Raw genomic sequence first — 27504 nt, forward strand, 5'->3', positions numbered from 1 at the left:
TATAGGCTTACAAGGCACAATTTAAAGGTCAACTGTGTACATATGAAAATATGGTTTTCCCACCTGGCAGGGGCATTTTTCCATGCCACATGTCATTGCAGTACATTCAAACTGCAGCCTACCCAGAGCACAGTGGCGTCCTTGCAGAAATATATTTGTTATACATGTGGGTGGTGTAAATACACACTGCAGCAGATGCATCATTTAAGTTTCTATGCCAAAGGTGCAAACAAGGCCCTATTTACATTATGTGACTGTAATAGGCCAGTTAGGGAGTTCAAGTAAACAGAACATTTTAGAGGAAAAGCACAGGCTCATGACTGCTAAATAGTCATGTGCCTGTGATTTTAGTGGTATGTGCCTGTGCTTTTAGTGTATTGGTGGTAAACTGCACAGAGTTCTGAAGTCAGCAAAAATAGGGTCTATAAAAAATACAAAAATCTTGAGCTGCTTCTATAGCGAAGGGGGATTTTCTACTTTACAGCATATCTTCTTTATTTGTCCTTTAATATTTGATAGTTTTACTTATTACATGCTAACAGTGAAGTAAATACTCCAGTACACTGACTAGTGTCCCCTGTGATAAATGTTAAACAAACGTCTAATTCAGCAGTTCTTATCTTGTGGTTGGATTACTCCTGGGATTCCCCCACACCCACTGAAGGGGTCTGTGACTGTTTGGAAAATTAAATATTTTTAGAGTGATAAAGTATTTATACATAAAAAAGCAAATTGGAAAACTCAATTTTAAAACAATTGGTATACAGAGAATTACTTACAAAGTCGGAGGCCAAACATTAAGTTGGTTACCTTAGCTTTCATGGAGATTGCACAAGTGCTGCAAACGGTATCTAATATGGACGGCTGGTGGCCTTAAACTAAGCATGCCCGTACCGGGCATTTCCCCGGGAGGCCTGAAGGGTGGGGGAGCCAGTTTTGTACCAGTTCAGCGGTTTTAAAAGCACTGCAAAGTTCCTTGTATCTTCAGCAGTTTTCAGGCAACAATAAGTATCAAGTTAGCTCTGGTGATCAATGTACCTATATTTGGAAGTACAGTAAAGATAATGGAGCTGGGACAAGCTAACCTGGAAGTGTGAATCTTATTCACCAATGTATAAAGAGAGACCAGGCTGATTTATGTATTTTAATGTTTGAGTGTTTTAAAATGCGAGTTTTAAATTGTGAGTTTTAATTAACTGTACAATAAAGATTACTCTTACTGGAGAGATATGGAAGTTTATGTCCAGTTGCAGTTTTAGCTCATCTAAGGTAGCGCGGATGGTTTATATGCCTCCTGCAAAGAACATGTAACATGCAATAAGTGGGTTACTGATTTTGTCTCCAAGATTCTTTTGTTACTGTGATGTTCATAAGTTACAATCTTATTCTGCCACAGTGAGCAATGACCTGCCATCAAAGAGCTGAATGCAAGCTGAATAGTTCTGGTTAAAACTTCTTTTCCCAATATACTTTATCATTATGTTACTAAGAAAGGTTTGTTTGGGTAGAAATACATTCTTATTATTAAAGTCAGCCCTAACCACTGTGTTATGCTTATCCAGACCAAGTACTCTTCAAATGTGCCTACCAGTATGGATGGCATGTGAATCCTACACTTTGTAGCCCCATTTTCCTTATGTAACATTTTTTATACACTGATTTACACATGCATGATTATGGTCTCTGTATGTGTGTGATTTAAAGTGCTCCAACACCCTACATTGGTTTGAGAGTTGCTATAAAACGAATAAAATACACATGTTAGAGGGGCAATGGAGAGATGCGGCACTGTTGGAGGGTGATAGTGAGGGAATCATTTAAGAGTCCCAAGAAAGATTGTTGTAACCTGGTGCACTGGAAGGTCGTCTTTTACTATGCTTTAAAAGATAATAGATTTGCATGAATAATAACAGATGTGTTGTAGAATGCACAATTTCCCCCCCAAATTTTCTTGGGGGCGGGCGCGAAACCTTCCACCAAAGCCCATCTTTGTGGTGGTCATGCTAGCTCGTTGCACTCGCGGTGCACCGTATGGAGGCTGGTCTGACAACTTTGACAAGGTCTGCTATGAGTTCCTAATCCCGCCCTGGAAACATGCATTTGTTCAAAAAAGACATGATTTGCTAGACTTTAGCATATCACTTAGTCTTTTCGAAATGAAACCAAATATCGAAAAGCTTCAACCTTTCCAATAAAATTTAACTTTTGATTTTTGTATATTTTGTGTTGTGATCAGGCCTGGGCGAAAATTTTGTTCCGTTCGCGGAAATTGCGATAATTTTACATTTTCGCGTTCCGCGGAGAGCGCGAAAATGTCAAAATTTCCGGTTTCCGCAGCTTGGTGATAATTTGTTACTTGCTCGCGCTGTAAAATAATACATTCTCGCGCTCACGCGATCGCCTTACCTGAATCCCTGCGTTCGCCGACAAATTTTCTTGATCCGGTCGCGTTCTCCATGAGATGTTGTATTGTTTTTAGCCATTTGCGCTGTCTCGCGACAGTTCGCGCCCGCAGTGACGTCATGCGTCGCGCGATCACGTCTTTCTTCTCGCGATCATGCACCGCGAGACAACTCAAAACAAGATGGCCGCGCCCGCAAGCAACCACATGGGTAAGTTGGCGACCCGCAACCATGCAGAAAATCTCGCGAACATGCGGGGAAAAAACATCCGCATCTTAGCGATATTTCCGCTTGTTTGCGATAATTTTAAACATTTTCGCGATACTTTGCGAAAGTTAATTTCGCAAATTCCGCCCACTCCTAGTTGTGATTACATTCACCATTTCGTAATTCGTGCTTTGGTTTTGTGTATACTTGTTTCGGTATATTTCTGCATTGTTTTGATAATCAAATCATAAGAGTTCTCTTAGGCGGAGGCCCCTGATTTCAAATAACGATTCACTGGGTGTCCACAGAGGTAAAAGGGTTAGAAACCACTGGTTAGTTGACACATGTATTACTTAAAACTTTGGAACAAGTGCAAATCGCATTGTAGCCTTAATTCTACTGACGTTCATTCCTAACCATATAATAACATCGTCATACTTAAATGTGTTTCTGCTTAGCTGCCAAGCAGCATCTTAATCAGAGAATTGAAATCAATGCAATTGTGAAGGGAACTTCTGTAGGAGCGCAGCCTGTAATAAACACAGAGTATGGGTCCCCGAATGGTACAAATTGCATATTACTCGAATGATAGTTAGTTAATGTTCATATCTAGGGTAAAATATCTAGGGTAACAATAATAAGTTGTACATTTCTGATAGGTTGTGATTTTCTAACTAAAACAGCTTAACTAAAAACAAAATCAAAGCAGTTGGATAATTACTGATGTCTATGCAGATTAAGACAGTAGCTTCAACCATGCATATTCACTTGGCATCTCCGAGTCATATTATTCTAACGGAGGGTATGATTTTTTTATGTCCCAGGCTGACTTCAGGTTCATCTTTGACGTTAAGGACATACCTCCGATATTACTTCCTCAGATGCCATCCTTCTGGCATCTGAGTTCCAAAATAGTTGCAGCATCTTTGTATTTTTAGTGTTCGTGACAAACCAGCCACTGTACATTCCTATAGAGCGGTACAGTCCTTGCCACTGGCAGTCTTTGTGACAGACAGCCTGTAGGCTGAGATGAAGTGCAGCCTGTTGTGAACTGCTAAGTGGGAGTCTGCCAGAGACTCGGCAGACAGAACTAATTGGGCAGAAACGGGGTTTTTGATTTCTCATGTCTCCCTCTTGTATTTTTTCTTGCAAGACGGATATTATTAAAGTAACTTGTTTATGTAAGATTTGTCTGTCTCTATTTTCTTATTGCATGAATCATTTTTTTAACTTTAGTTCTTGCACCGCAGGTCGCTGAGTACTTCCACATGGCGTCTGGCACAGAACCAATCTCAAGACACGCAACTCATTACGGTGGATGAAAAATTGGTAAGGGGTTGTTCCTGCATTCTGCAACTGGATTGCCTAAGGGGATTTTGTGGACGGTGACATTCAGTACGATGTCTCATGTTCTTATAGAGCGACCATAGGATGTGAGGCACAAAAGAAGGAAGGTTTTTGAGGCTGATCATATGCAAATTTAGTTTAACTTTAAGATCATCGCACACTTTCGGCAATGGGTTCTATTTTCAGACCAGGGGTGCCGTGTCAATGCGCCTTTAATGTTCGCGCTAAAGCCAAGGGCCATGTTTTGTGTTTTATTAGGTGTAACTGTCAGCTGTGAGCAAGTGCACCACACACCTTGAGTGATTAATTTCACTACTGATTACAAGGTTTAGGTCAGGGTGGGCTAAAGCTGTTGCCTCTTGATGTCATCCTGGTTACATGTATACAGTCGACCCATCTAACATTTATCATAAAGGATTGCACTCCTCAAAAAGTTACCAGGTACGAGTGAATCTCATCTCAGGGAATTTTTACTAGACTCCTTTTAATGGGCACATAAGAGTCTCGATAATCACATGTCCAATCTCCATGTGACACATGAATGTGAAGTGTGATGTGTAAAGGGCTGGAAAGCAAGCATATTTGCAATAAACACATCTTGAACTATTGAATTCAATATGCAAAATTAATTGGTCAAACTAATAAGGCATTTGATTATTACAAAAAAAAAGTTTTATATTTATTTAAAGACGTTTTGTATATTTTACTGAAAGGGACTCCTTCCTATCTGGTGACTCATTAGGGTGTGCGTGGTCATTTATAAGTGAATTTTATCAACTCTGCTTATTTATATTAACTTATTTCTAGTTTTTAGCATATGCATAGTTAAGCCTCTTTCTCAGTATTTCGTCCTGTGTCAATCGCTTCTCCTGATCCCGTGCCTTCTACTGGAAAGAACAGTTTCAATAATAAATTGTCACCATGCTAAAGGTTATGCTTCATAATGGATACAGTGTTAATTGGCTGTTTAAAAGGATTTTTTTCATTGTTTTGGAACGTGAATGTTGGACTGGAGGTGCTAGTCATAAACAAAATAGTAATAAAAGTGGTACACGTTGATGCTCAATTTCAAAGGGTGCTTCTTCAGACACACATCTTGCTACCAAACGGTGCACTTCAGGTGCAAAGGAAGAAAAACCCCTCCAGAAACACTGTTAACTTGGGTCTGTAGCATACCATACAGTAACAATAACTTCAAAGAAATTAGACAATGAACATTCAGACCCAGAGATCCCGTCTAGTTGCAGTCAGTTACAATAAATAATCCAAGTTACATCACAAGTTCATGACCTAATATAGATCCTATCCACATTAGGGCATGAATAAAATCCTCCAATTGGAATAACCCAATTTCCAGTGATAAGGTAACGAAAAATTGCGCAAAACAAAAGTAGTGGGAAATGTAATCTCAAGATATTGCTCAGACTGAGTATTTGCTTCTGGTCCTGCAGAGGGCAGACGTCCTAATATTTGAGATAACTTGGGATTACATTTCCCACTACATTTTTTTGCAGTTTTTTGTTACGAATCCAGCTTTATCATTGGCAATTGCCATATTCCCATTTGAGAGTTTTGTCTGTTTACTTTTGAAATTTTTGGGGCTCCATGCTACTGTGGTTAAGCTTTGGATAAAGTCCGTGATGAAACTCTTGCTGGTTGCTCTTTCTCCTGGTTAAGAAATTCCTGCAACAAGTGAAGACCACTATCATCAGGCCATGAAACTGGTTCACTGTTTGAGCCACTTGTTATAATGGACTGCATTCAACTTACCATGTTGTCATCCTATATTGACTTTGTCATTGTAAAGTCTACAGCAAGTGTTTCATTACTAATTGATCCATTGACTTTGTATTCTACGTGTGGTAATAAAATGCAATCTACATTAGGTCATGAAATTGGACTCAACTTGGATTATTTATTGTAACTGACTAGGCAAGATCTCAGGAATCGTTAGTCTAATTTGTTTGAATTAATGTTACTGTGTGGTGTGCTGCAGACCCAGGTTCACAGTTTTTATTTATATATTTGTAGTATATTTGCAAATGAATATAATATGCACAGTTCAGCACATGCAAATTCAGTTTTGTCATAATTTATACTGTGCTAAGTCACGCAAGAAGTTGTTAAATATTGCCACCGTATTTTTTAACAGCATAAATAACATTACAATATTACATTTGGAAAAGATTGAACTATAATAAAATGGATTTATATCGCTGTTGAATGAGTTTAGTTGTTCATTATTGAGATTATAGCAAAACATCATGTTGTACATTAATTCAGGGCTCTGGATTGCCACTGTTTTGTGAGCGAATGTTAAAAAATACTTATTTTAATGGGCAATAAATGGCGAATGCCCGCTGAAATCTGTTTGTGTACTGGTTTGCATACCAACTGTTACATCTCCCAATGTACAAATTTTAAAGGCAATAAAACTCCTAACTAATAAACATGTATGTGTGTGCGCATACAGACACACACGACCTCTTATTTTGCATTGTGAGCTAACTGCAATATTATATTCATCTGTGACAAGTATGAGAGCTAGTGTGGTATGTTAAGAGATTCTTAAGGAGGAGCATTTTAATTCCTAAATAAGATCACCCTCTTCATTTCCCTGTTGTCTATGTTCTCAAACCAGCAAATTATTTTATTTCGGAGCATCTTGTGCTATCATACTAATAAGTAATGCCTGGTTCGATGGCATAGGTGGGCAATGCCAGCTGCGGTCTCTTTCCCTAACAAACGAACAAAGTTATCTACCTGTCTTTTCTGTTGTGAGATCTCTAGATTTCCTAAGGCCATACCAGTTCTGAAATAGTTAATTTCTAATCAAAAAAATATTAGATGAGAAAATGTTTAATGCATTATCACTATTAGCCAGATATGATATAAACATTCGGGATGGCGCACGCGGCCCAGAGGTCAAACTAAAAGAGCCAGAAAATTGAATTTGGGGTAGTCTGCTTAGTACAATGGACACCATCACCAACACTCTTAATTACCATTCAGTCAAATTGAACATCCAGGTGGATTTGTTAAACACACTGGCTCTCTACATAACCGAGATAGATACCAAGTTACTCCACCTTTCATAGCTGGTCTTTAAGGCACAATCAGACAAATTTAATCATCTGATATCTTGCACTTGTGGTCATATGATTGATTACATTTCAGAGCTAGCAACCATACTAAGGTCTGTGGTGGCAGAGGTCAAGCCAATGTCGGACAGAATTGTAGATGGTAAAGTTTGCTTAATAGAACATGATCATGGTCCTCAACCAGATACCAAAGTTCTAATAGTAGGAACCACAAGTCATAAGGCAAGTTCACAGGACAAAAATGGGCCCAAAAGAAAACCCAATAAAAACCACTAAAGGCTTACATAGCCATAAAGATCAGCAATTGAATACATCCCTATCTATAAGGAAGGAGAAAGAAAGTGGAAAAAACAATCAGCAGAGGATAAGCTTATACAACTTCATGACTTAATGGATGGAAATGAACATATTGAGCAATCATTGGTTCTAGGTTTATAATCATTCCCAAGCTACCTCTATCCTGGTCCCAACTTCTAATACAACACAAGAAGGACTAACTAAAAGAGCAAGAAAAAGACAAAGAAAAGCCAATAATAAAACAAAGAAACTAAAGAAATCTACAAATGTTAGCCCGCTAAACAAGCCTAATCCAAAAGAAATGTATCCAATTGTAAAATGTTTAGAATCCCGTCGGTGCGGATTAATGGCTGAGCAGACTCCGAGCGCGAATGGACTAGCCGTGTCATCCTTTCCCAATGATGCAGACCATTATCCTTTAATGTCTCAACCAACAGAAGTATCTAATTCTCAGGTCCTAGGGCAAGGCGCAGTACACCGATGGAGTTGCGACAAGCACAGTTCAGTTCAAATTGTGGTGAGAACGAAGCGGGCCAACAGTGTTGCCCCACATGAAAATATTTTATCCAACATAAAATGTCAATTACCTTCAGGACCACGCAATGAGGAAGACATAGGGGATGACAGTATGCCTTGAGTGTTCCTATCAGCTGATCCTGAGAGCAATGGTAACATGAAAAAAGGGAAAAATGGTGAATGATAAATATCTTGCCTCCCCCATGAAATTAATATTTACCCCATGGTACATTTCAAGGGGTCCTCACAATGTTTTGAACTGTGGAAATATTCTGAAATTGTTGAATTCCGTCCCAGAGCTTAAACATTTGACAACGGATGATTTAGATTTGGTTGAATTCAAACCAGATCCTAACAATTCCACTAGAGAGGTGTCTTTTACGACATGGCACTGTGGTGAGACCGTTTCTAAAATTTTAGACTGGCTCACAGTTTGAGAAATGAGGCATCGAATTACGGAAATGCAACGGAAACTAATATCCAACTTTATTGACTCCAAAGCAAACGACAAAGACCCCTGTTATAACAAATGCTACAATATCTACAACATCAGGAGAGGTAATAACAGGGTTTTAAAAGGAGCAATAGGTCCGCCATTTATTTTAACTTTGTCTACTTGGGATCTGTTGGAAACAGCCCACTCCCACTCTGAAAGGGTGGTGGTGGTCTTCCGGACACACTGTGGTAGCTTGGCTCGAGTGGTCAGGGAACAGGCGCAGTGCTAAGCATACAATATACCCATACAATAACCATGCGTGCATCCGTTCCAAAAACGACTCTACACCGTAAAAATTATGAAAATATTCTTTCTTTATCTTTTTCTCTTAGTTGCTGATTGGAAAAATAAATAAGACAATCACAATTTACAAGTTTCAATTAGTGCAGGTCAAATAAATATTGGCTGTTTGATGAAATAAATAGGGGTGATCATAAATAACAGGGCATAAATACAAGTGCAATATATACAGACAATTAAATACTTTGAGGCAATAAATACTGTACCAATAAATATTGTACACCAACAAGTCCTGTGGACCTATAAATATAGTGCAGCAATAAATAGGTAAAAACTCAATAAATACAGTATCCCCAATAAATAATTAAAAGTATACAGCAACCCTCATATAATCAGATGACACTTCAATTCTTAAGGGCTGATATGGCCCAGGCACAGCTTGTAGGGTTGTGGAAGGCTTGAGGGGGGGGGGCTACTCCCTGGCTGGGACAAGGCTGAGGCCTAAACTGAGGTAGATCAAAGGGGGGAATACCAATGCCCTGGCTTTCCTTCTCCACACAACCTCTCTAGGTTAGTCCCAGTTCACCCCAGGCACAGTCAGGTTGGTTTCAGCACCTCCCTAGCCCCTTAGAGCAGTCTCTCAGGTCTCCACAGGGCCTTAGGCGCCCTCTACTCCACTTACTGCCCTTTTTCTGATGTTCCGACGCCGCTGGAGTCGTGTCGACGCCGTGAGGCGGTTCCGGTTCGGTCTCGGCGGCCTCGGCACAATGTCAGTTCTTTGACGACGCCGGCAGGCGGTTCCGGTCCGATGTCGGTGGCCTCGGTTCGATCTCGACCTCCGATTCGACGGCGTCGGGCAGTCTCTTCACCATGTCGACTTCGGGCGGCTCCGGTCCGATGGCGCTCTCGGCTCCGATGACGTCGGCCGGCCTGGCCTCGATGTCGACTTCCGGCGACTCCGGGGTGCGATCCTCACCCCCGACCTCCGGTGCTCCTCCTCACAGGCTCCGGGCGACTCCGGAGTGCGATCCTCACTCCCGACCTCCGGTGCTCCTCTACCTCGGTCTCCAACGACTCCGGAGGGCGGACTTCACTCCTCCGATGACGCCGCTCGCTCGACCTCGGTTCACTTCCTCCTCGACCTCTGGTATTCCTCACGACCTCCGTCGGCGCCCTCTCACGACCTCAGGCGGCTCCGGGTACGACGTCTGCTACTTCAGTCAGCGCCGCTTCTCCACCTCGGGCTCCAGGTCTTCAGGCTACTCGACGCCGGACTCCAGGGAAACCAGTTCTCAGGTCAGAATCTTGCTGTTTTCTTGGTTCTAAGGCCTGTTCCTGCTGTCCAGGTCCTTAGGATAAGTTTCTTCTGTCTTCTTCCCACACAGGGCTATAGGCTGGGATCCATCAGTAGGGACAAGTATCAAGGGTGGGTTTATGGACCCCACTCCAGGCACAAGTTTCCACCCCTGCTGCTTCACTCCTTCCTCCTTCACTGTTGTGCTCCTCTCTCTTCACCAGTCAGGTGCCAACTGCCAGCTTCAACTGCCAACTGCCTCTCTTATCCTCCCAACATTCTAAACGGTCTCCAACTGTCACAGAGTTCTGGAATCTCCTGGAATGTTCTGGAAGGTGCTGGTAGGTTCCAGTGGATGCTGGTGATGTCACAGGTGGCCACCATTTTGTGCTCCAGGCCCTCAGACAGAAGTTTCAGGGGTAGCTAAAATGGCTCCCTGAATCTGCAGCAACACGAAAAAGTCTGGTGGTTCCCAAAAAGGAAAAATTCAAACAGGGGTTGAGGCAAAAGTGGGACAAAATAAATAATGATGAGGAGGGACCACCCAAAGGGCTGACAGGTCTAACACGCGTCCCCCCCAGCTGAAAGTGGGGAGAGCTACCCAACCCCTTGGGAGTTCTCATCACTAAGGCGGAAATACCTTGAGAGACCGTCTGCATTGGCGTGGTCCACTCCAGGCCGATGTTCCACCTGAAAGTCCATCCCCTGTAGGGAAATAGACCACCTCAACAACTTGGGATTCTCCCCCTTCATTTGCATCAGCCAACGAAGGGGTCGGTGGTCGGTCTGAACTAGGAAGTGCGAGCCAAACAGGTATGGCCGCAACTTCTTCAGAGCCCATACCACTGCAAAGGCTTCACGCTCTATTGCACTCCACTTCTGTTCCCTGGGAAGTAGTCTCCGGGATAGGAAGATCACGGGTTGATCCAGACCCTCTTCGTTGAGTTGCGATAACACTGCCCCAATGCCATGTTCTGATGCATCTGTCTGGACAATGAACTTCTTGGAAAAGTCTGGGGCCCTTAAGACCGGGGCCTCGCACATGGCTTTCTTCAATTTCTCAAAGGCTTGCTGACAAGCCTCCGTCCAGACTACCCGTCGAGGTTGTTTCTTGGACGTGAGCTCCGTGAGAGGGGCTACGATGGTACCGTACCCCTTCACGAAGCGGCGATAGTATCCCGTGAGGCCCAAAAATGCTCGGACCTCAGTCTGTGTCTTGGGGGGTTCCCAGGCCATGATGGCCTCGATCTTCGCCTGGAGGGGTTGCACCGTTCCCCTACCCACCAAGTGTCCAAGGTACACTACCGACCCCTGCCCGATCTGGCACTTGCTGGCCTTGATCGTCAATCCAGCTTGTCTCAGGGCCTGGAGAACAGCTTGCAGGTGACGCAAGTGATCCTCCCAGCTGTTACTGAAGACGGCTATGTCATCCAGATAAGCAGCAGAGAAACTCTCCATTCCGGTGAGGATCTGGTTTACCAGGCGCTGAAACGTGGCAGGTGCGTTCTTGAGCCCAAAGGGCATCACACAGAACTGGTAGTGGCCATTGGGCGTGGAGAAGGCTGACCTTTCCCTTGCTCCATCAGTCAAAGAGATCTGCCAGTACCCCGAAGTAAGGTCAAAGGTACTTAGATATTGGGCAGCTCCCAGCCGGTCAATTAATTCATCCGCCCTAGGGATCGGATGTGCATCAGTCTTTGTCACTGAATTCAGTCCCCGGTAGTCCACACAGAACCTCAGTTCTGGTTGGGCACCCGGTGGTGCAGCTTTCGGTACTAACACCACCGGACTGGACCAGGGGCTGCTAGAAGGTTCAATCACTCCTAGCTCCAGCATCTTAGTGACTTCACTATGAATGCTGGCCTTCACCTTGTCTGACATCCGGTAGATCTTGGACTTCACAGGTGGGCTGTCTCCTGTGTCCACGTCATGGACGCACAGGTGAGTCCTACCCGGGACAAGGGAGAACAACGAAGAGTACTGCCCCAGGACCTGGCGACAGTCCTCCTGCTGTTCAGGAGTTAGAGATGGGGAGAGTATCACTCCCTCCACCGACCCATCCTTTTCCTGAGACGCAAACAGATCAGGGAGAGGCTCGCTTTCCACGTCCTCTCCTCCGTCAGTCACCATCATCAAGATGACTTCGGGCCTCTCGTGGTGGGGTTTGAGGCGGTTGGCATGCAGCACCCGCAGGGGCTGACGAGGGGTCTTCAGGTCCACCAAGTAGGTAGCCTTACCCTTCTTCTCCAACACCTCAAAGGGTCCTGACCAGCGATCCTGGAGGGCACTAAGCTCTCCTGGTTCGATCACCCACACCTTCTGGCCAGGCTCCAACTCCACCGGGTGAGCGTTGTGGTCATACCACGCCTTCATTACTGCTTGGCTGGCTTCCAAGTTGTCAGAAGCTTGCTTCCACAACTTAGCCATTTGGCTCCGGAAGGCCAGCATGTAGCTCACCACATCCTGGGGGAGCTTTCTGGGAGTTCTTTCCCATCCGTCTCTCACCAGGTTAAGAGGTCCACGTACAGGGTGCCCATACAGAAGCTCGAAGGGGCTGAAGCCCACTCCCTTCTGTGGCACTTCCCTGTAGGAAAAAAGTAAACAGGGTAGGAGGACGTCCCATTTCCTCCGCAGGCTTTCAGGCAGACTTCTGATCATGCCTTTTAAGGTTTTGTTAAACCTCTCCACCAGACCATTGGTCTGGGGGTGGTAAGGAGTGGTGAACCGGTATGTCACTCCACACTCCTTCCACATTGCCCGCATATATGCTGACATGAAGTTGGTCCCCCTGTCGGACACAACTTCCTTGGGAAAACCCACTCGGGTAAAGATTCCCATCAGGGCCCTAGCCACAACAGGTGCTGTTATGGTCCTCAGAGGTATTGCCTCTGGGTACCGTGTGGCATGATCCACCAGAACCAGGATAAACCTGTGACCAGCTGTAGTCGGTGGATCTAATGGACCCACAATGTCGATGCCCACCCTTTCAAAGGGGGTGCTAACGACAGGAAGTGGTTCCAGGGGAGCTTTCAGCTTCACCCCTGTTTTCCCACTGGCTTGGCAAGACACACATGTCCGGCAGTAGGTATCGGACGTCACTTTCATCTGAGGCCAATAAAAGTGTGGGACAAGACGGGCGAAGGTCTTGTCTTGCCCCAGGTGTCCTGCCAATGGTATCTCGTGAGCCAACTCCAGAAGGAAGGCTCGATAACGTTGAGGAACTACCAAGGCTCGTGACGATCCGTGTAGGGGTGCCTTGGGTTCACTGTAGAGGAGGCCATCCTCCCAGTAAACACTGTAGTTCCCTTCAACGTTCCCTACTGCCTGGGCTTCGGCCTGCCGCCTCAGCCCCTCAAGGGTAGGGCACTCCCTCTGGCCCTGGCAGAATTCCTCCCTGGACGGGCCTCCCTCCACGTGCCACTCGGCCGGGATGGGTAGGTCCTCCAGGTTGGTAACGTCCCCCTCCGCAGACTCCTGGTCCACCACCTCCGGTGGCCTATCCGTCCTACGGGGTGGAGACGCCGAGGCAGGCTCCTCCTGTCCTCGGTTCTTCCCTTGACTGGCAGCTGGCTGGGCCTTTGTTCCAGGCTCCAGCCGAAATGAACTCCCTCTTCGGGTAGTCGCGGACCTTGTGCTAACACAGGCCCAGTCAGGTGTACCCAGCATCTTGGTGTGAGTCCGGTATTCCACCTCCTTCCAAGCGTTGTGCTCCATGTCATTGCCCAGCAGACAATCGACTGGCACGGCAGGGCTTACGGCAACTCGAAGTGAACCTGCAACCCCCCCCCATTCAAAGGGAACCTCGGCCACGGGATAGTGACCTGTTCTGCCGTCAGCCATCGCGGCTGGGTGGAGTACATCGGGAACTACCTGCTCTGGAGACACCAGCTGGCTACGCACCATAGTCATACTGGCTCCTGTGTCTCTCAGAGCCTCCCCTCTTTGGCCGTTGATGGTGATCCACTGCCCATACTTTGCGGTATTTGCGGGCACCTGGATCTTAGGAACCATCTCCCGTTCTCCCAGGGACACTAAAGTGACACCCGCCCACTCCCTTCCCTTAGTTAAGGGCATCTCCTCCCCGAGCACTACACTAGCTACTCCGGGGGGCTTTCCTCCAGTGGGAGGGGGTGATCGTTTCTGACACTTCGGATCTCCTTTATAGTGTCCAACGCCACCGCACTCGTAGCAATGGACAACCCTTGGCTGCTGACTCTGGCCAGGATTAGGGTTTCTGGGTGGGTTAGCCTTAGAGGTGAATCCTGTTCCCTTCCCTTGGAAGTTATTTTGGGGGCCTTTGGAGAACTCCTTTTTCTTTTCCCCTCCTTCTTTCTTCTGGGGGGCGCCCTGTCCGGCCTTTTGAGTATCCCCTCCAGTCCCCCTTGTGGACACCCGGGTACTAGCCCAAATGTCCGCCTCCTCAGCAAGCTTCCGGGGGCTGGTCAGCTTGCTATCCACCAGGTGTTGCCGCAGTTCAGGGAAACATTTCTCGAGTAGGTGTTCCTTCAGTACTAGGTCAAACAGCTCCTCGTAGTTCCTTACTTCACTGCCCTGAATCCAACCTTCCAGTGCCTTCTTTGCATAGTCCAGGAAGTCCACCCAATTCTGTGTGCCCAGCTTGTGACTACCCCTGAACTTCTGTCTGTACTTTTCAGGTGTTAGTCCAAACTTTCTGATGAGCGCCAGTTTCATGGTGGGGTAGTGGGTCTGCTCATCCTCTTCGAGGGCCAATAAAGCATCCCTACCAGCTGGAGGCATGTACCTATACAATCCTCCTCCCCAATACTTCACTGGAACCCCATGGGCCCTCAACGAGACCTCATAGGCTGCTAGCCACTTGGCGATGTCGTCACCCGCCCCATAGCTAGCTACTATGTCCTTTGGCAGGTAAGGTTTGGATTCCCTGGTGATTTCTTGGTCTTGGCTGCCACCATTAGGAACAGTTGGTGCTCCAATTCTTAGGATCTGAAGCTCTATCTCTTTCAGTCTTATCTCATGAGCCATCCTCTCTTTCTCCGTCTCATGAGCCAACCTCTGTTCCTCCTTCTCCTTCTCCAGCTTTGCTAAATCCCATGTGAGCTGTCTTTTCTCTCTCCGATCTGCTAACTCCACGCTGGATAAGCCCCCGCTAGAGACAGTGCTGCCCTTCCTAGAAAGTGTCCTGGGCCCTGCTGACAGGTTCCCCACCTCAGGTTGGTACATCTCAGCCCCCTCGGGGTCAGGCTCTCCATCCCTGTCTTCCTCCTCAGCCTTGCTTTCTCGGCGTGCCTCCCCCCAAGCCCTTAAGCTGGTTTGGAGTGCACCCTTCTTTGCTCCTGGGGGACAGTACACCCCCTCCCGCTGGCAAAACTCCCTGAGTTGGGCCACAGTGTACGTTTCTAAATCTTCCAGTACAAACTCCATCTTGCCCACTCAGGTTAGAGGTCAGGTTTTGTGCAGTAACAATGCAGGGGGGTACCTTTAATAATACCTCCTCCCACCACCAGAGTAAATTTGGAAAAAACAAAATCCCACAATTAGGAAGGCCGCTTTGAGAAAACTCCCGGTGTAGGCCTATGGACTACCCACAGTTATTGTTGAGTATATGTAGGCACAGCTCTATCCCACCACTGAACACCAATTTATGTTGGAAACAGCCCACTCCCACTCTGAAAGGGTGGTGGTGGTCTTCCGGACACACTGTGGTAGCTTGGCTCGAGTGGTCAGGGAACAGGCGCAGTGCTAAGCATACAATATACCCATACAATAACCATGCGTGCATCCGTTCCAAAAACGACTCTACACCGTAAAAATTATGAAAATATTCTTTCTTTATCTTTTTCTCTTAGTTGCTGATTGGAAAAATAAATAAGACAATCACAATTTACAAGTTTCAATTAGTGCAGGTCAAATAAATATTGGCTGTTTGATGAAATAAATAGGGGTGATCATAAATAACAGGGCATAAATACAAGTGCAATATATACAGACAATTAAATACTTTGAGGCAATAAATACTGTACCAATAAATATTGTACACCAACAAGTCCTGTGGACCTATAAATATAGTGCAGCAATAAATAGGTAAAAACTCAATAAATACAGTATCCCCAATAAATAATTAAAAGTATACAGCAACCCTCATATAATCAGATGACACTTCAATTCTTAAGGGCTGATATGGCCCAGGCACAGCTTGTAGGGTTGTGGAAGGCTTGAGGGGGGGGGGCTACTCCCTGGCTGGGACAAGGCTGAGGCCTAAACTGAGGTAGATCAAAGGGGGGAATACCAATGCCCTGGCTTTCCTTCTCCACACAACCTCTCTAGGTTAGTCCCAGTTCACCCCAGGCACAGTCAGGTTGGTTTCAGCACCTCCCTAGCCCCTTAGAGCAGTCTCTCAGGTCTCCACAGGGCCTTAGGCGCCCTCTACTCCACTTACTGCCCTTTTTCTGATGTTCCGACGCCGCTGGAGTCGTGTCGACGCCGTGAGGCGGTTCCGGTTCGGTCTCGGCGGCCTCGGCACAATGTCAGTTCTTTGACGACGCCGGCAGGCGGTTCCGGTCCGATGTCGGTGGCCTCGGTTCGATCTCGACCTCCGATTCGACGGCGTCGGGCAGTCTCTTCACGATGTCGACTTCGGGCGGCTCCGGTCCGATGGCGCTCTCGGCTCCGATGACGTCGGCCGGCCTGGCCTCGATGTCGACTTCCGGCGACTCCGGGGTGCGATCCTCACCCCCGACCTCCGGTGCTCCTCCTCACAGGCTCCGGGCGACTCCGGAGTGCGATCCTCACTCCCGACCTCCGGTGCTCCTCTACCTCGGTCTCCAACGACTCCGGAGGGCGGACTTCACTCCTCCGATGACGCCGCTCGCTCGACCTCGGTTCACTTCCTCCTCGACCTCTGGTATTCCTCACGACCTCCGTCGGCGCCCTCTCACGACCTCAGGCGGCTCCGGGTACGACGTCTGCTACTTCAGTCAGCGCCGCTTCTCCACCTCGGGCTCCAGGTCTTCAGGCTACTCGACGCCGGACTCCAGGGAAACCAGTTCTCAGGTCAGAATCTTGCTGTTTTCTTGGTTCTAAGGCCTGTTCCTGCTGTCCAGGTCCTTAGGATAAGTTTCTTCTGTCTTCTTCCCACACAGGGCTATAGGCTGGGATCCATCAGTAGGGACAAGTATCAAGGGTGGGTTTATGGACCCCACTCCAGGCACAAGTTTCCACCCCTGCTGCTTCACTCCTTCCTCCTTCACTGTTGTGCTCCTCTCTCTTCACCAGTCAGGTGCCAACTGCCAGCTTCAACTGCCAACTGCCTCTCTTATCCTCCCAACATTCTAAACGGTCTCCAACTGTCACAGAGTTCTGGAATCTCCTGGAATGTTCTGGAAGGTGCTGGTAGGTTCCAGTGGATGCTGGTGATGTCACAGGTGGCCACCATTTTGTGCTCCAGGCCCTCAGACAGAAGTTTCAGGGGTAGCTAAAATGGCTCCCTGAATCTGCAGCAACACGAAAAAGTCTGGTGGTTCCCAAAAAGGAAAAATTCAAACAGGGGTTGAGGCAAAAGTGGGACAAAATAAATAATGATGAGGAGGGACCACCCAAAGGGCTGACAGGTCTAACAGGATCAAAATTACAAACTGCAATCCGGGCACTCCAGTTTGCGAGTAGTTAAAGAAAAATACAGTTCTGAGTGATGACTGGGCCTGGCTTCCAAAAACACTCACAAAAGGGAATGCTAGAGAGCAGGAATTATGCCTAAAAAGCTCTACAAACGGATTAAAAACGCTGTATATTTGCTCTTGGAACACCAATGACCTCAAATCCTTGATTGAGGACCAAGATACAGTAAAAGTTTTAAGGGATTTTGACGTTTTAATGTTCCCAGAAACATGGAACGTGAATAAAGAACCTCTCATTGAATATTACGAGTATTCAAACTTCGCATCACGCACTTCTGCCTTTGGTCATGCAAGCAGCGGTTTATCTATGTCACTAATCCTGGATATTAAACATTATGAAATTGAATTCCAGTTAGCATGGCTTCTGTGTATTAAAATAGATTTCAAGCAATCAATAGTTTTTATAAATGTCTATCTTAGTTCAAAAACCACGGTTAAAACATCCCAATTTACTATTCTCTGGAAAGTGGTAAAAATCTTGTATCCTGAATATCCAGCAACTATGCTAATCATCTCAGGAGACTTCAACACACACACATGCTTTCCAAAAACCGCGCTAATAAACCCAGTAAAGTGCTAACACAGATGTACCGCACCCAGCTTAACATATCTTATGTTTCTACACGAAGACATGCAAAACACTACCAAGAGAGTGCCTAAATTCAAAAAATCAGGTCAACTTTCCATTATCGATTATTCCATCATCTCAAAGGAGTTGGCGTCCTCTTTTCAAGGTTTACCATGTAATCCCCAGGATAGAAAATGACCACAATCCACAAACAATTTCTCTGGTCTTATCAGTCGCCCACCTGCCCGATGCAAGATGTATGGTAACGGGGCCAACGTCCTTCAGCCTGAAATTGCTAGTGTGGGACTTGAGAAATCAAAGGGAAATATGGGAATTTTTAGAACCGGCTATTGTTGAGGTACTAACTGAAAAAGGACAGTGGAAGTCAATGGTGCAAATCTGGCCTTGTCTTTGTGCTTCCCTTTTGGATCGCTTTCCTCTTTCAAGTTCAACAAGAGGGTTCATCACGAGTCCCAAAAGACTAGGATGGTAAACAAATTGGTTACTCCAACAAAAGAGAGAACTTAATAAAGCAATAAGGGCCACCTACAGAAAAATAAATGGAGCGTCTAAAACTTTGGAATTTGACAAACTAAAATGTCTAAGAAGTTCATATAAAAATGAAATATGGAAAGCCAAACATATGTACCTTGAGTTGGAGCTAGAATCAATTGTTGTTTTAGGGAAAATCTGCATATTATGCAAACAATTATGGATTATGTGGCAAATGCGGCTAATCTATAATCTTGCTGAGAACTTTGTGGATCCAAATCGCATAAATTCAGTAGCTCTGTTTACAAGTAATTTACCTTAGATCATGAAAAGAAGCGCCACCAAGAAAAACGCACGCAAAGTGTCTATTTCTAAAGTTTGTTGATTCTTAAAACCTCATATTTTTGTTGAATTAGTAAAAAGAAAAAAAAAAAGGAACTCCTATTTTTCCTTTTTATTTTAGAAAGTAAAGGGAAATGGTGTGAGATTGAAAAAAAATTCTCAAAAGTTTTTGCAGGGCGCATGAGTTGATGGGCACGAGTACTTCAGTGGCTAAAGGAAGGAAGGAATCCGTAACAGCAGGGGTAACAGACTGCAAATAAAGGCAACAAAAATTAACCAGGCACCTGCCATGCTTAATATACCCTTTTGCCAATGGTACGTGGGGGGAAAAAGCTGCCTACTAGAAGCGAAACCTGGCAAGTGATGTGAGTTATGGTGTGTATTGTATACCATAACTGGCGGATTGCTTATGTTTTACAGCTTTGTAGTCTCTGAATCACAACTAAGCTTAAACTGTTTTTTTCAGTGAAATTTCTATGTTTTTTTTTAATGTACATTACTCACTTGCTATGTACCCATGTAGTGTTGTGCAAGCCCTGTGCAGTGCGATTCAAGCCCTTTGCCTGACACACTTCAGATGGCTAACTCCCCAAGGCACATAGCCTTAGGCCTTGCTCACTGGGGCTCAGCTGGAAGCTCTGGCCTTCATCCAGACCTGCAAATACTGTTCTGTGCATCCTACCAGCATCTTCTCATAACCATAGCCATTTGGACTCAAAAATTTAGATTTTTCAGAAAAATAGATTTTTTTTGCCGATAGTGATGTACTTTTTCTAAATACAAAAGTAGGCCACATGATTGCAATTTTACCATAGCAACAACTGCCTAACACTCACTTGGTGTCAGGCACCTCTCTTAGTGCCTCCCAACCCACTTGTGAAAATGTTATCTTCAATGCGGACTTCATGATGATGCACAAAATCAAGGATTTTCAAAGTGGTAGGGAAAATAAAATCTGATCCTCTTTATCAGCCAATCACATACATTTTTTTTTTATGTGATTGACAAATCACAATGCTAAATGAACAAGATATGCAAAAGTGTGACGCTTTCAAGCCAACCCAGCACTTTTTAAAAAGGCTAATATGTCATAAACTGCATAATGAATTTACACCAAACCAACCAAAGTTCTCTTTATACGTAAAGTTGTATTTTCAGGTTTGGTGTAAATCCATTCAGTTGTTTTTGGCATGCCGGACCTTAGGTAAGCAAGTGGCAAATTTGGTGCAGATCTGTCTACAGGGGCCAAAATTATAGGCAGATTTTTAGAATTTTGAATATTAGTTTAGGAGGATAACTGTCCACCGCAAGTAATAATCATTGTTCTTGTCCACGTGAATCACTAAAGTCGCGAAATAAACCTGAGCTATGGCACAGAGCAGATAAACTTCACTTCGAGGCAATGTATAAAGTATTTATGCAGCAGCAAAACAAAGTCAGAACAATCTCAAACCAAAAAAATGGATTCAATTGTAATAAATTAAACCAAAAGTACAATAAGGTGAACCAGAGATATACATTTTTAAAATTTAGAGTACAAATAGGGCCAAAAAGGTGTCAAGTGCCAACCATGGTCAACTGGTCGTGGTAGATATATGCATGGTTTGAGGCTGACTGCGATGGAGCACGGGTTGGATACAGAAACCCGGTCAGAACTTTTACCTTGGGACTTGGTCTCAAAAATGGAAGTCTAGCCAGGCTGTGGCTGAAGAGGTTGGATAGCCATCGGATGAGATCCAATTGGAGCTGTTGTTTTTTTGCAGGAAAGCTTTGAGTATGAGAAATTCAAATTTCACATCCAAGGAAGGTCCTCACTGGCCAGATACTTTTGACAACTTCACCCGGTAAAGATTTCTTTGGTCACACATGGTTACTTTTACGGAGCTCAGATTTTTCCTGCAGTAGCCAAAAAGGGCTCCGCTAGGCCAGGATACGTTCTCCACCAGGTCCCACTGGATTGGATTTGCCTCTGTGACAAAGCTCAATGGAACAAATCTGCACCGAAAGTGACATGCCTTTATAGGCAACTCCTTGGTGGGCTGACATCAGTTCCTTCCTTTCTGAGCCAACAGCAAGGGAGGCACGTTGCAAGTACACCTCCAATTTTAACTTTTACATACATTTATTTTTCAAGTCTTTAACGATAGTATTGATTGAAATTGACTGAACTGAATCCTAGCAGATTTCAGCTTTTAGCTTCAGCTTTAATTCTCTTACCCTCACTTCCTCCTCTGGGGTTGCTCTACTGTCCGTCGCAGCTTGTTGAGTGCCGTTTGAGCAAACCCAGGAAAGGACACTTCAGGATGTCGGCAGCTGCCATTTTGGGCAACTGACGTTCAATTCTCTGTACTAGTTTTTCCCCGGGCTCCCCTCTCCTATTTAATCGGAGACTGATGCAGACGAGCCGCCTGCGCTCCAAAGGCGTGCCAAAGGTAGCCCGTCTGCGCCTGGATGCCACAAAATGCCATGATGGCTACATCTTTTTTTTTTTTTTGTTTTGTTTAAATCTGTTTTTATTGATTTGAATTTTGCACAAGTATGATAGGCAACATACGTTTGGATGTACATTTATATATAAGACAGTCTGCCGACAATTCGATGTACATTTCCTTTTTTTGTATGAATGCTGGGCATACCATGAACACCTATAGCGTAGTTCGTACAGGATAAAAGTTTGACCTTGGCGTTCGCTCCATATTACAAATTGCAGAGGTTACAACCCAATAACAATGCATTATCATAATGACGTTGTGTAGAGTCCTTGCAGTACATTCACCTTGGGCTTCTAAACCAATGGTGTGATTAAGAACAAAGAAAACAATAACAGCAGCAGCATTAACCGGTACCTGTACATGTATCCCCCCCCACCCCTCCCCGGCACCCATCTCCCCAGTGGTTACTATCCACCCGATGATTACTTCTACGCACTAGCAGCGACTACTACTATGCTGGGTATCGATGAATTGGTATGTCTTCTTGGAATATCACAGTATTGCGCTGGTGGGGCGCACATCTTCCACTGTGTGCTCGCGATCCGTTCCCTCGGGTTGCCCCCCAGAGCCCTCCTCGTCCGTCTGCTGTAATGCGCGGAGTAGTCCCTCCCATTGGGTTGCTATCAGTTCTTTACGCAGTCCCAGTGTTTCCTCCTGCAGGATGGCGATTCCCTTTGCTTTGGCCCATGCTAAGAGTGTGCAGCGCCACGCTCGTGTGTGTGGTGGGTCTAGCGCATTCCACTGCTTTGTTAGGGGGCGCTTGGCGACTACCAGCCCTAGGTCCAGGAACCGAGATGTTCTTTGTGGCGGGGGTCCTCTTAAAGTGGTGCAGTAGGTACACAGTCCATTCAAAGGGTATGCCGCGGCCTGTGTATACCTGTAACAGTCTGCTGATTGTGTGCCAATATGTGCATAGTCTAGGGCAACTCCACAACATATGTATCAGCCCCTTGTTCGGTACATCTGGGATATGTCGCATCGGTACAGTGAAAATACCTGTTGATCATCGCGGGTGTAATATATGCTCCATGGACGATAAATAGTTGTATTTGTCGGAATCTCATGTTTCTGGGTATACACACTGGACTTTTAAGATCATGGCTACATCTTTTGTAGTAAACTATGTCTCACAGATTATACTCCAGTCTGGAGCTTATCGAGATAGGAAAACACACCGTTAACCTCTCCTGTGGAGAGAAATTTCACCTGTCCAATGAAATATACTATTGGCAATGCAACATTTGTAGGTTCTCCTGGGCCTATCCCTCTCTTCAAGCCACGTACAAGTCCCAGGGGCCTTTAACACATGACCCTTCTATCAGCAAATCTCCAGTCAGCATTAACCATGTCAGTCTGGATAAGGCCAGTCACAGCGCCCCTCAGCTGCAGAGTACTTATTTGAATGCACGCTCCATCCCCAAGCACGCCTCAGAACTATGGAACCTACAAATATACTATTAAGGCAGACCTATGTTTCATTTCTGAAACCTGGCAAAACTCACTCGCCCCAATCCATAGCTACAGCATTTCCTGAAGGCTACATGGTAACTAGGTACAATAGACAGCTCAAAAAGGGAGGGGGAGTAGCCATCGCAACACAACATCCCCTAAGAATTGGTATCCTGTACTCCTGCTCCATCGCTGGGTTGGAAATTATCTGGATCTTTCAGCAGCTTTGGATACCATCTCCCATCAAATTCTAGTTCAAAGATTGAGGGAGATTGGTATTAGTGGTAAAGCACTGAAGTGGATGGAAAACCTTCTTTCTGAACTCACCCATTCTGTCGATATGGGCGATCATACATCAAAACCCATGGTCCTAGATAAAGGAGTGTCCCAGGGTTCAATTCTGAGCCTCACTCTTTAATATTTGTGGCTCCCCAGGCAAAACTCATTAGGTCATGTGGATTTTAAACTATTTCTTACGTGGATGATACGCAACTGGTCATTACCATGGATTCAAATCCAACATTCACTAAATTAAAGGACTGTATGGTAAAAATTGATGCGTGGATGACTGCAAATTTCCTGCAGCTTAATACGAATAAGACCCAGATCCTTTTATTCGGGAAAGCCCACTCAATCTGGTCTACAGACTGGTGGCCATCAGAACTGGGATTGCCATTGACCCCCAAAAAATACGTAAAGAATTTATGAGCCCTCTTGGCTGAAAATCTTTCTTTGAATGAGCATGTCAAAAGCCTCTCTGGAACTTGTTTTGGGCTCATGTGCATGCTGAAGAAAGTTTTCCAGTGGACCCCTCTACAGGCCAGGAAAACCTTAATCCAGGTACTGATAGTAAGTCGCCTCAACTACGGAAACGCCTTAATGGTTGGAATCAATGAAAGCCTTTTAGCTAGGCTCCCGGTGCTACAGAACACAGCTGCACGCCTCATTCATAATCTCCCATCACGCTCCCCATTGGAACCGCTTCTGCACTCTCTCCATTGGTTACTGATTTTTAAAAAACGGGCACTCTTCAAACTTCTCTGTCTAGTCTGTAAAACCCTGCACGGAAAAGGCTGATATGGTTGTGTTAGCATATGAAGTGCCTGTCCTGGACATCTGCCAAGCTGCTACATGGGCCTCCCTCCACACATTTACAAAGCACTACTGCTTGGATAGCCAGGTCCGTCGATTCAGGCATTTTGCCTGTTCGATCCTCCAGTACCTCCTGGTTTGAGTCATTCGCAGACCCACCTCCGGGTGAGGAATCTGCAGTTCGAAGTTTCTATCAGAAGAACAAGTTACTTATCTTCAGTAATGCTTTTTTCGGATAATGACTCTGAATGCAAGTTTCTCACTGCCCCTTGCATCCTCCCATTTCTGTGTAATGTACTCTTTCTGCACACTGATCAATCACTCAGTCTAATGTGGCTACTCGTTTTTGGCATTGAAATAGTCATGAAAGAAACTGATGTCAGCATGCTGGGGTGGTACTGTGCACATCACTTCCAACATGGGCGATGCTGACGCAGAACGATTAGCGCTAATTACTGCCGCACGGAAGTACTGCTCGAAATTTTCCAAATCCAGTTGTTAGACTGGGTAATTTTCTAAGGTGAGGAATGTGCGGGTAGATAGTCTACCAGAAAAAGCATTAAAGAAGGCAAGTAACTTGTTCTTCAGATGCTTAACATCACTGGATAAGAGGTGGGTCTCCCAAAGCAAGACCACATCAGCCCCCTCGTTTCACAGGGGAATTCAAGCCCTGGCCTTTTTATGGCTTTAGTGGTATGGAGTTATTAGTGAGGGAGTTAATCCAAGCTCTCATCCACCGCTCCATTTAGCAAGACAAATCTTACGGAGGCTCTTTGTATATTCCAGTTTGAATTAACCATTCTCTGTCCGCAGTAGATTAGAGTCAACCTATGGTATAGTATTCCCTAAGCTTTGTGTCAACTATGTATAAAACCAATCAGAAATCAAAATATTTTGAAACACATTCACTTGGTATAGTAAAATAATTTCACATATCGATTCAACTTTTAACATCAAAAGCTGCGCTTGGAGGCATGGGGGTGATAGGAAAGAGAAAGGAAGCGATTGTAAAATCAGGCAAAATCAAGATACGTTGGATCCTTTCCTCTATTTTCAAGTTGTTACACTTGCATTGCCAGATGTAATTCTAGTCTAGCAAACTCAGTCATTGGGTGGTTTAGAATCTTGACCGATGTTTCAGGTAGACTCTAGTTCTGGTCCACCCTCCAGTCGGACTACTCTCCAAGATTCATTTGCAACTTTTTTTCCTGGTGCTCCTGGACTGTTTCTGCCATGTTGGGGGATTTTAGTCTCCAAACGCATCTGAGGTCTCTGGTCTAGTACAAGATTCAGGACCGTTATCAGTTCTTCTATAACTGTGACTGAATTGCCATTCAGGGAGAACATAACTGTGACTGAATTGCCATTTAGGGAGAACATCAATGTAAATGGGAACCTCCATTTATAAGAAATTTGTTTGCTTCAGGGGTGGTGAGTTGCTACTTTTAACTATCTACGTTTCATCAAGGTTATGGCAGAAAGGTTTTAAAAAAAAATAAGGGATTGTCGATCTCATCTTCACTTGGGGTCCAGTGTTCTGGCTCTTAAGAGGTCTTCTTTGATCTTAAAGAAGTGAATTTGCATCACAACACCCACAGTCAATTTATTCTTTGTATGAAGGCTTTGAATACTCAGCAGGAGCTATCTGGTTAAGTGGCATGATCTTCTGGGTTCTTTAGTAGGAAAGAAGTAGCTCTTGCACATAGTCTGCCAGATATACCTCCGAGATTGAGTCTTGAATTCCTTAGATTCCCAGGTTGTTGCATCAGGACTTGTTTTTGCTGTTATGTATGTAATGAAGTAGCCTGTGCTGTTGATTCTCTAGTTATTGAACTCTGTTTTGTTTGTCACTCCAGTTGATTTCTGCTCTAGTTTCAACCTTGTGAATCAAATGATCAAGTCCTGTAATGGCCTTTAAGAAATCATGACTTAAAGCGATTATTTCTTTTTTTTTACTTCTGATGTTTTTCTTTAGTTCTGACATCAGTAGGTAGATGTCTGCTTTTGTAGCCAGGCTGTCCATATTTCCGCCTGCGACCACTCCCCTCACCTGCTTTATCTTCTCTTTGGGCTCCAGACGGGTGGCTTCCAATGGATTGATGCAGGCATCACAAGAAGTCCTTCAATATTGACTGATTTCTGGGATTTGTCATACTTCAGACATTTTCGAAGATAAAGTTTGTGACACCTACTATCTGTTAGTGATTCTAAATAAGTTTTGAGCTCCTCGCTTATGTGGCTTCCGTTAAAGAAAGTAGATTTAGCAAGGCTTCACAATGTGTGAGATCTGCGGGTGAAAATCAATCGCTAATGTTCCATCTGTGACACAATCCCCAAATGCATGGTTTCCCCGGCTCCTGTCCAAGTTAATCACAGAAGGCAGGAGGATCAATTGTGAAACTTAGTCCATATAGTGCAGTTTCATACCTGCATGATTCTAGGTCTCCCTTACATCATTCAGCTCCCACAGGTATAACAGTTGGGCATTGTTTCTTTGTTCTCTAGACCCACCAGATCACCCAACTCAGGGTTGGGTCAGAGAACGACCAGCTGAAGTCACGTCTCAAAGAAAAGGCACAGATGTAGTGTGAGCAGCTTGTACACAAAAGGTGTCCTGGCCACTTTGTTACTCTCACCTAAGGCCTTAGTCATGTGGAGGCCCAATCTGAAGGGGATTCCAGCCACCAATGCAGTTTGAATTCAGCAGGGCCCGCTACTCCAGCGTTTATTTTAGCAAGGTGTGACCAAGCTAGCTGTTCCGTACACTTTGAAATGTTGGATTTCACATCACCGCGGAGGAGAGATTTTCGTGGTCCGCTGTTATCTGTGTAAAAAAAGAACAGCAGTATTTGTTGACTGAATCGCTGCAATCTTCAGAGTTATATATTCAATTTACATATTTCTGTTCATCTTTTGGACTCAAAAAGTTTCAGTTTGGATAATGTCTGATCCTGGAACTCAGTGAGGAAGAGTCTACATAAGTCCTTGATGCAGCCACTCCCCCCGCAACCCTTCTTGTAGTTTGAACAGGAGGTAAGGCTTATGATCCTTGAAATTCACTTTTTTTGTCCCATATGTCTTAGGTACAAGAAAGAGCATGTCCTGGCACCAGCTAGTGGGCAGGGTGACTCCTCCCTAACTAAGAGAATGAAAGTTCCCAGTGCTTATCCTACCCAATTATGCAGCAGCTCCTGTGTGCAAACAATTCCACAGTGCCACCCGCTGCCTAAATACAAGATGATGAGAACTTTCTCCCCTTGTGCACAGCCTATGTGCCGACCCCAGAGGTTTGGCCAGAGAAACAAGCAACCCTTTGTCGGTGGTCACTTTAAAACAGTCCTGGGAGTAGCCTTCACAGCACTGGAATTGGAGCATGCTTGACTGGGGGGGACAAAGAAGGGGTCTGTGCAGGTGTTATCTGACATCTGTAACCGGGAAGGGCAATTTAAAGTTTATTAAGTTCCTGGGCTATGTCCAAATTGTCCGTCTGCCAGAGCAGCCGAAACCTCTCCCC

The 27504-nt window shown here is 45.1% G+C and overlaps 1 protein-coding gene across 2 annotated transcripts in view; it reads left to right on the plus strand.

Annotated features, from left to right (window-relative positions):
* Nucleotides 1–27504, plus strand: part of NDUFS4 (NADH:ubiquinone oxidoreductase subunit S4) — a 331978-nt gene that overhangs the window by 93234 nt on the left and 211240 nt on the right. For both annotated transcript variants that reach the window (XM_085631262.1, XM_085631263.1), the window contains one exon: nucleotides 3860–3938. In XM_085631262.1, coding sequence (XP_085487388.1) covers nucleotides 3860–3938 — 79 coding nt within the window. The remainder of the gene's footprint in view (nucleotides 1–3859; nucleotides 3939–27504) is intronic.

Source organism: Triturus cristatus, chromosome 2_1 (assembly GCF_964204655.1).
Source record: "Triturus cristatus chromosome 2_1, aTriCri1.1, whole genome shotgun sequence".
NCBI classification, from domain to species: domain Eukaryota; kingdom Metazoa; phylum Chordata; class Amphibia; order Caudata; family Salamandridae; genus Triturus; species Triturus cristatus.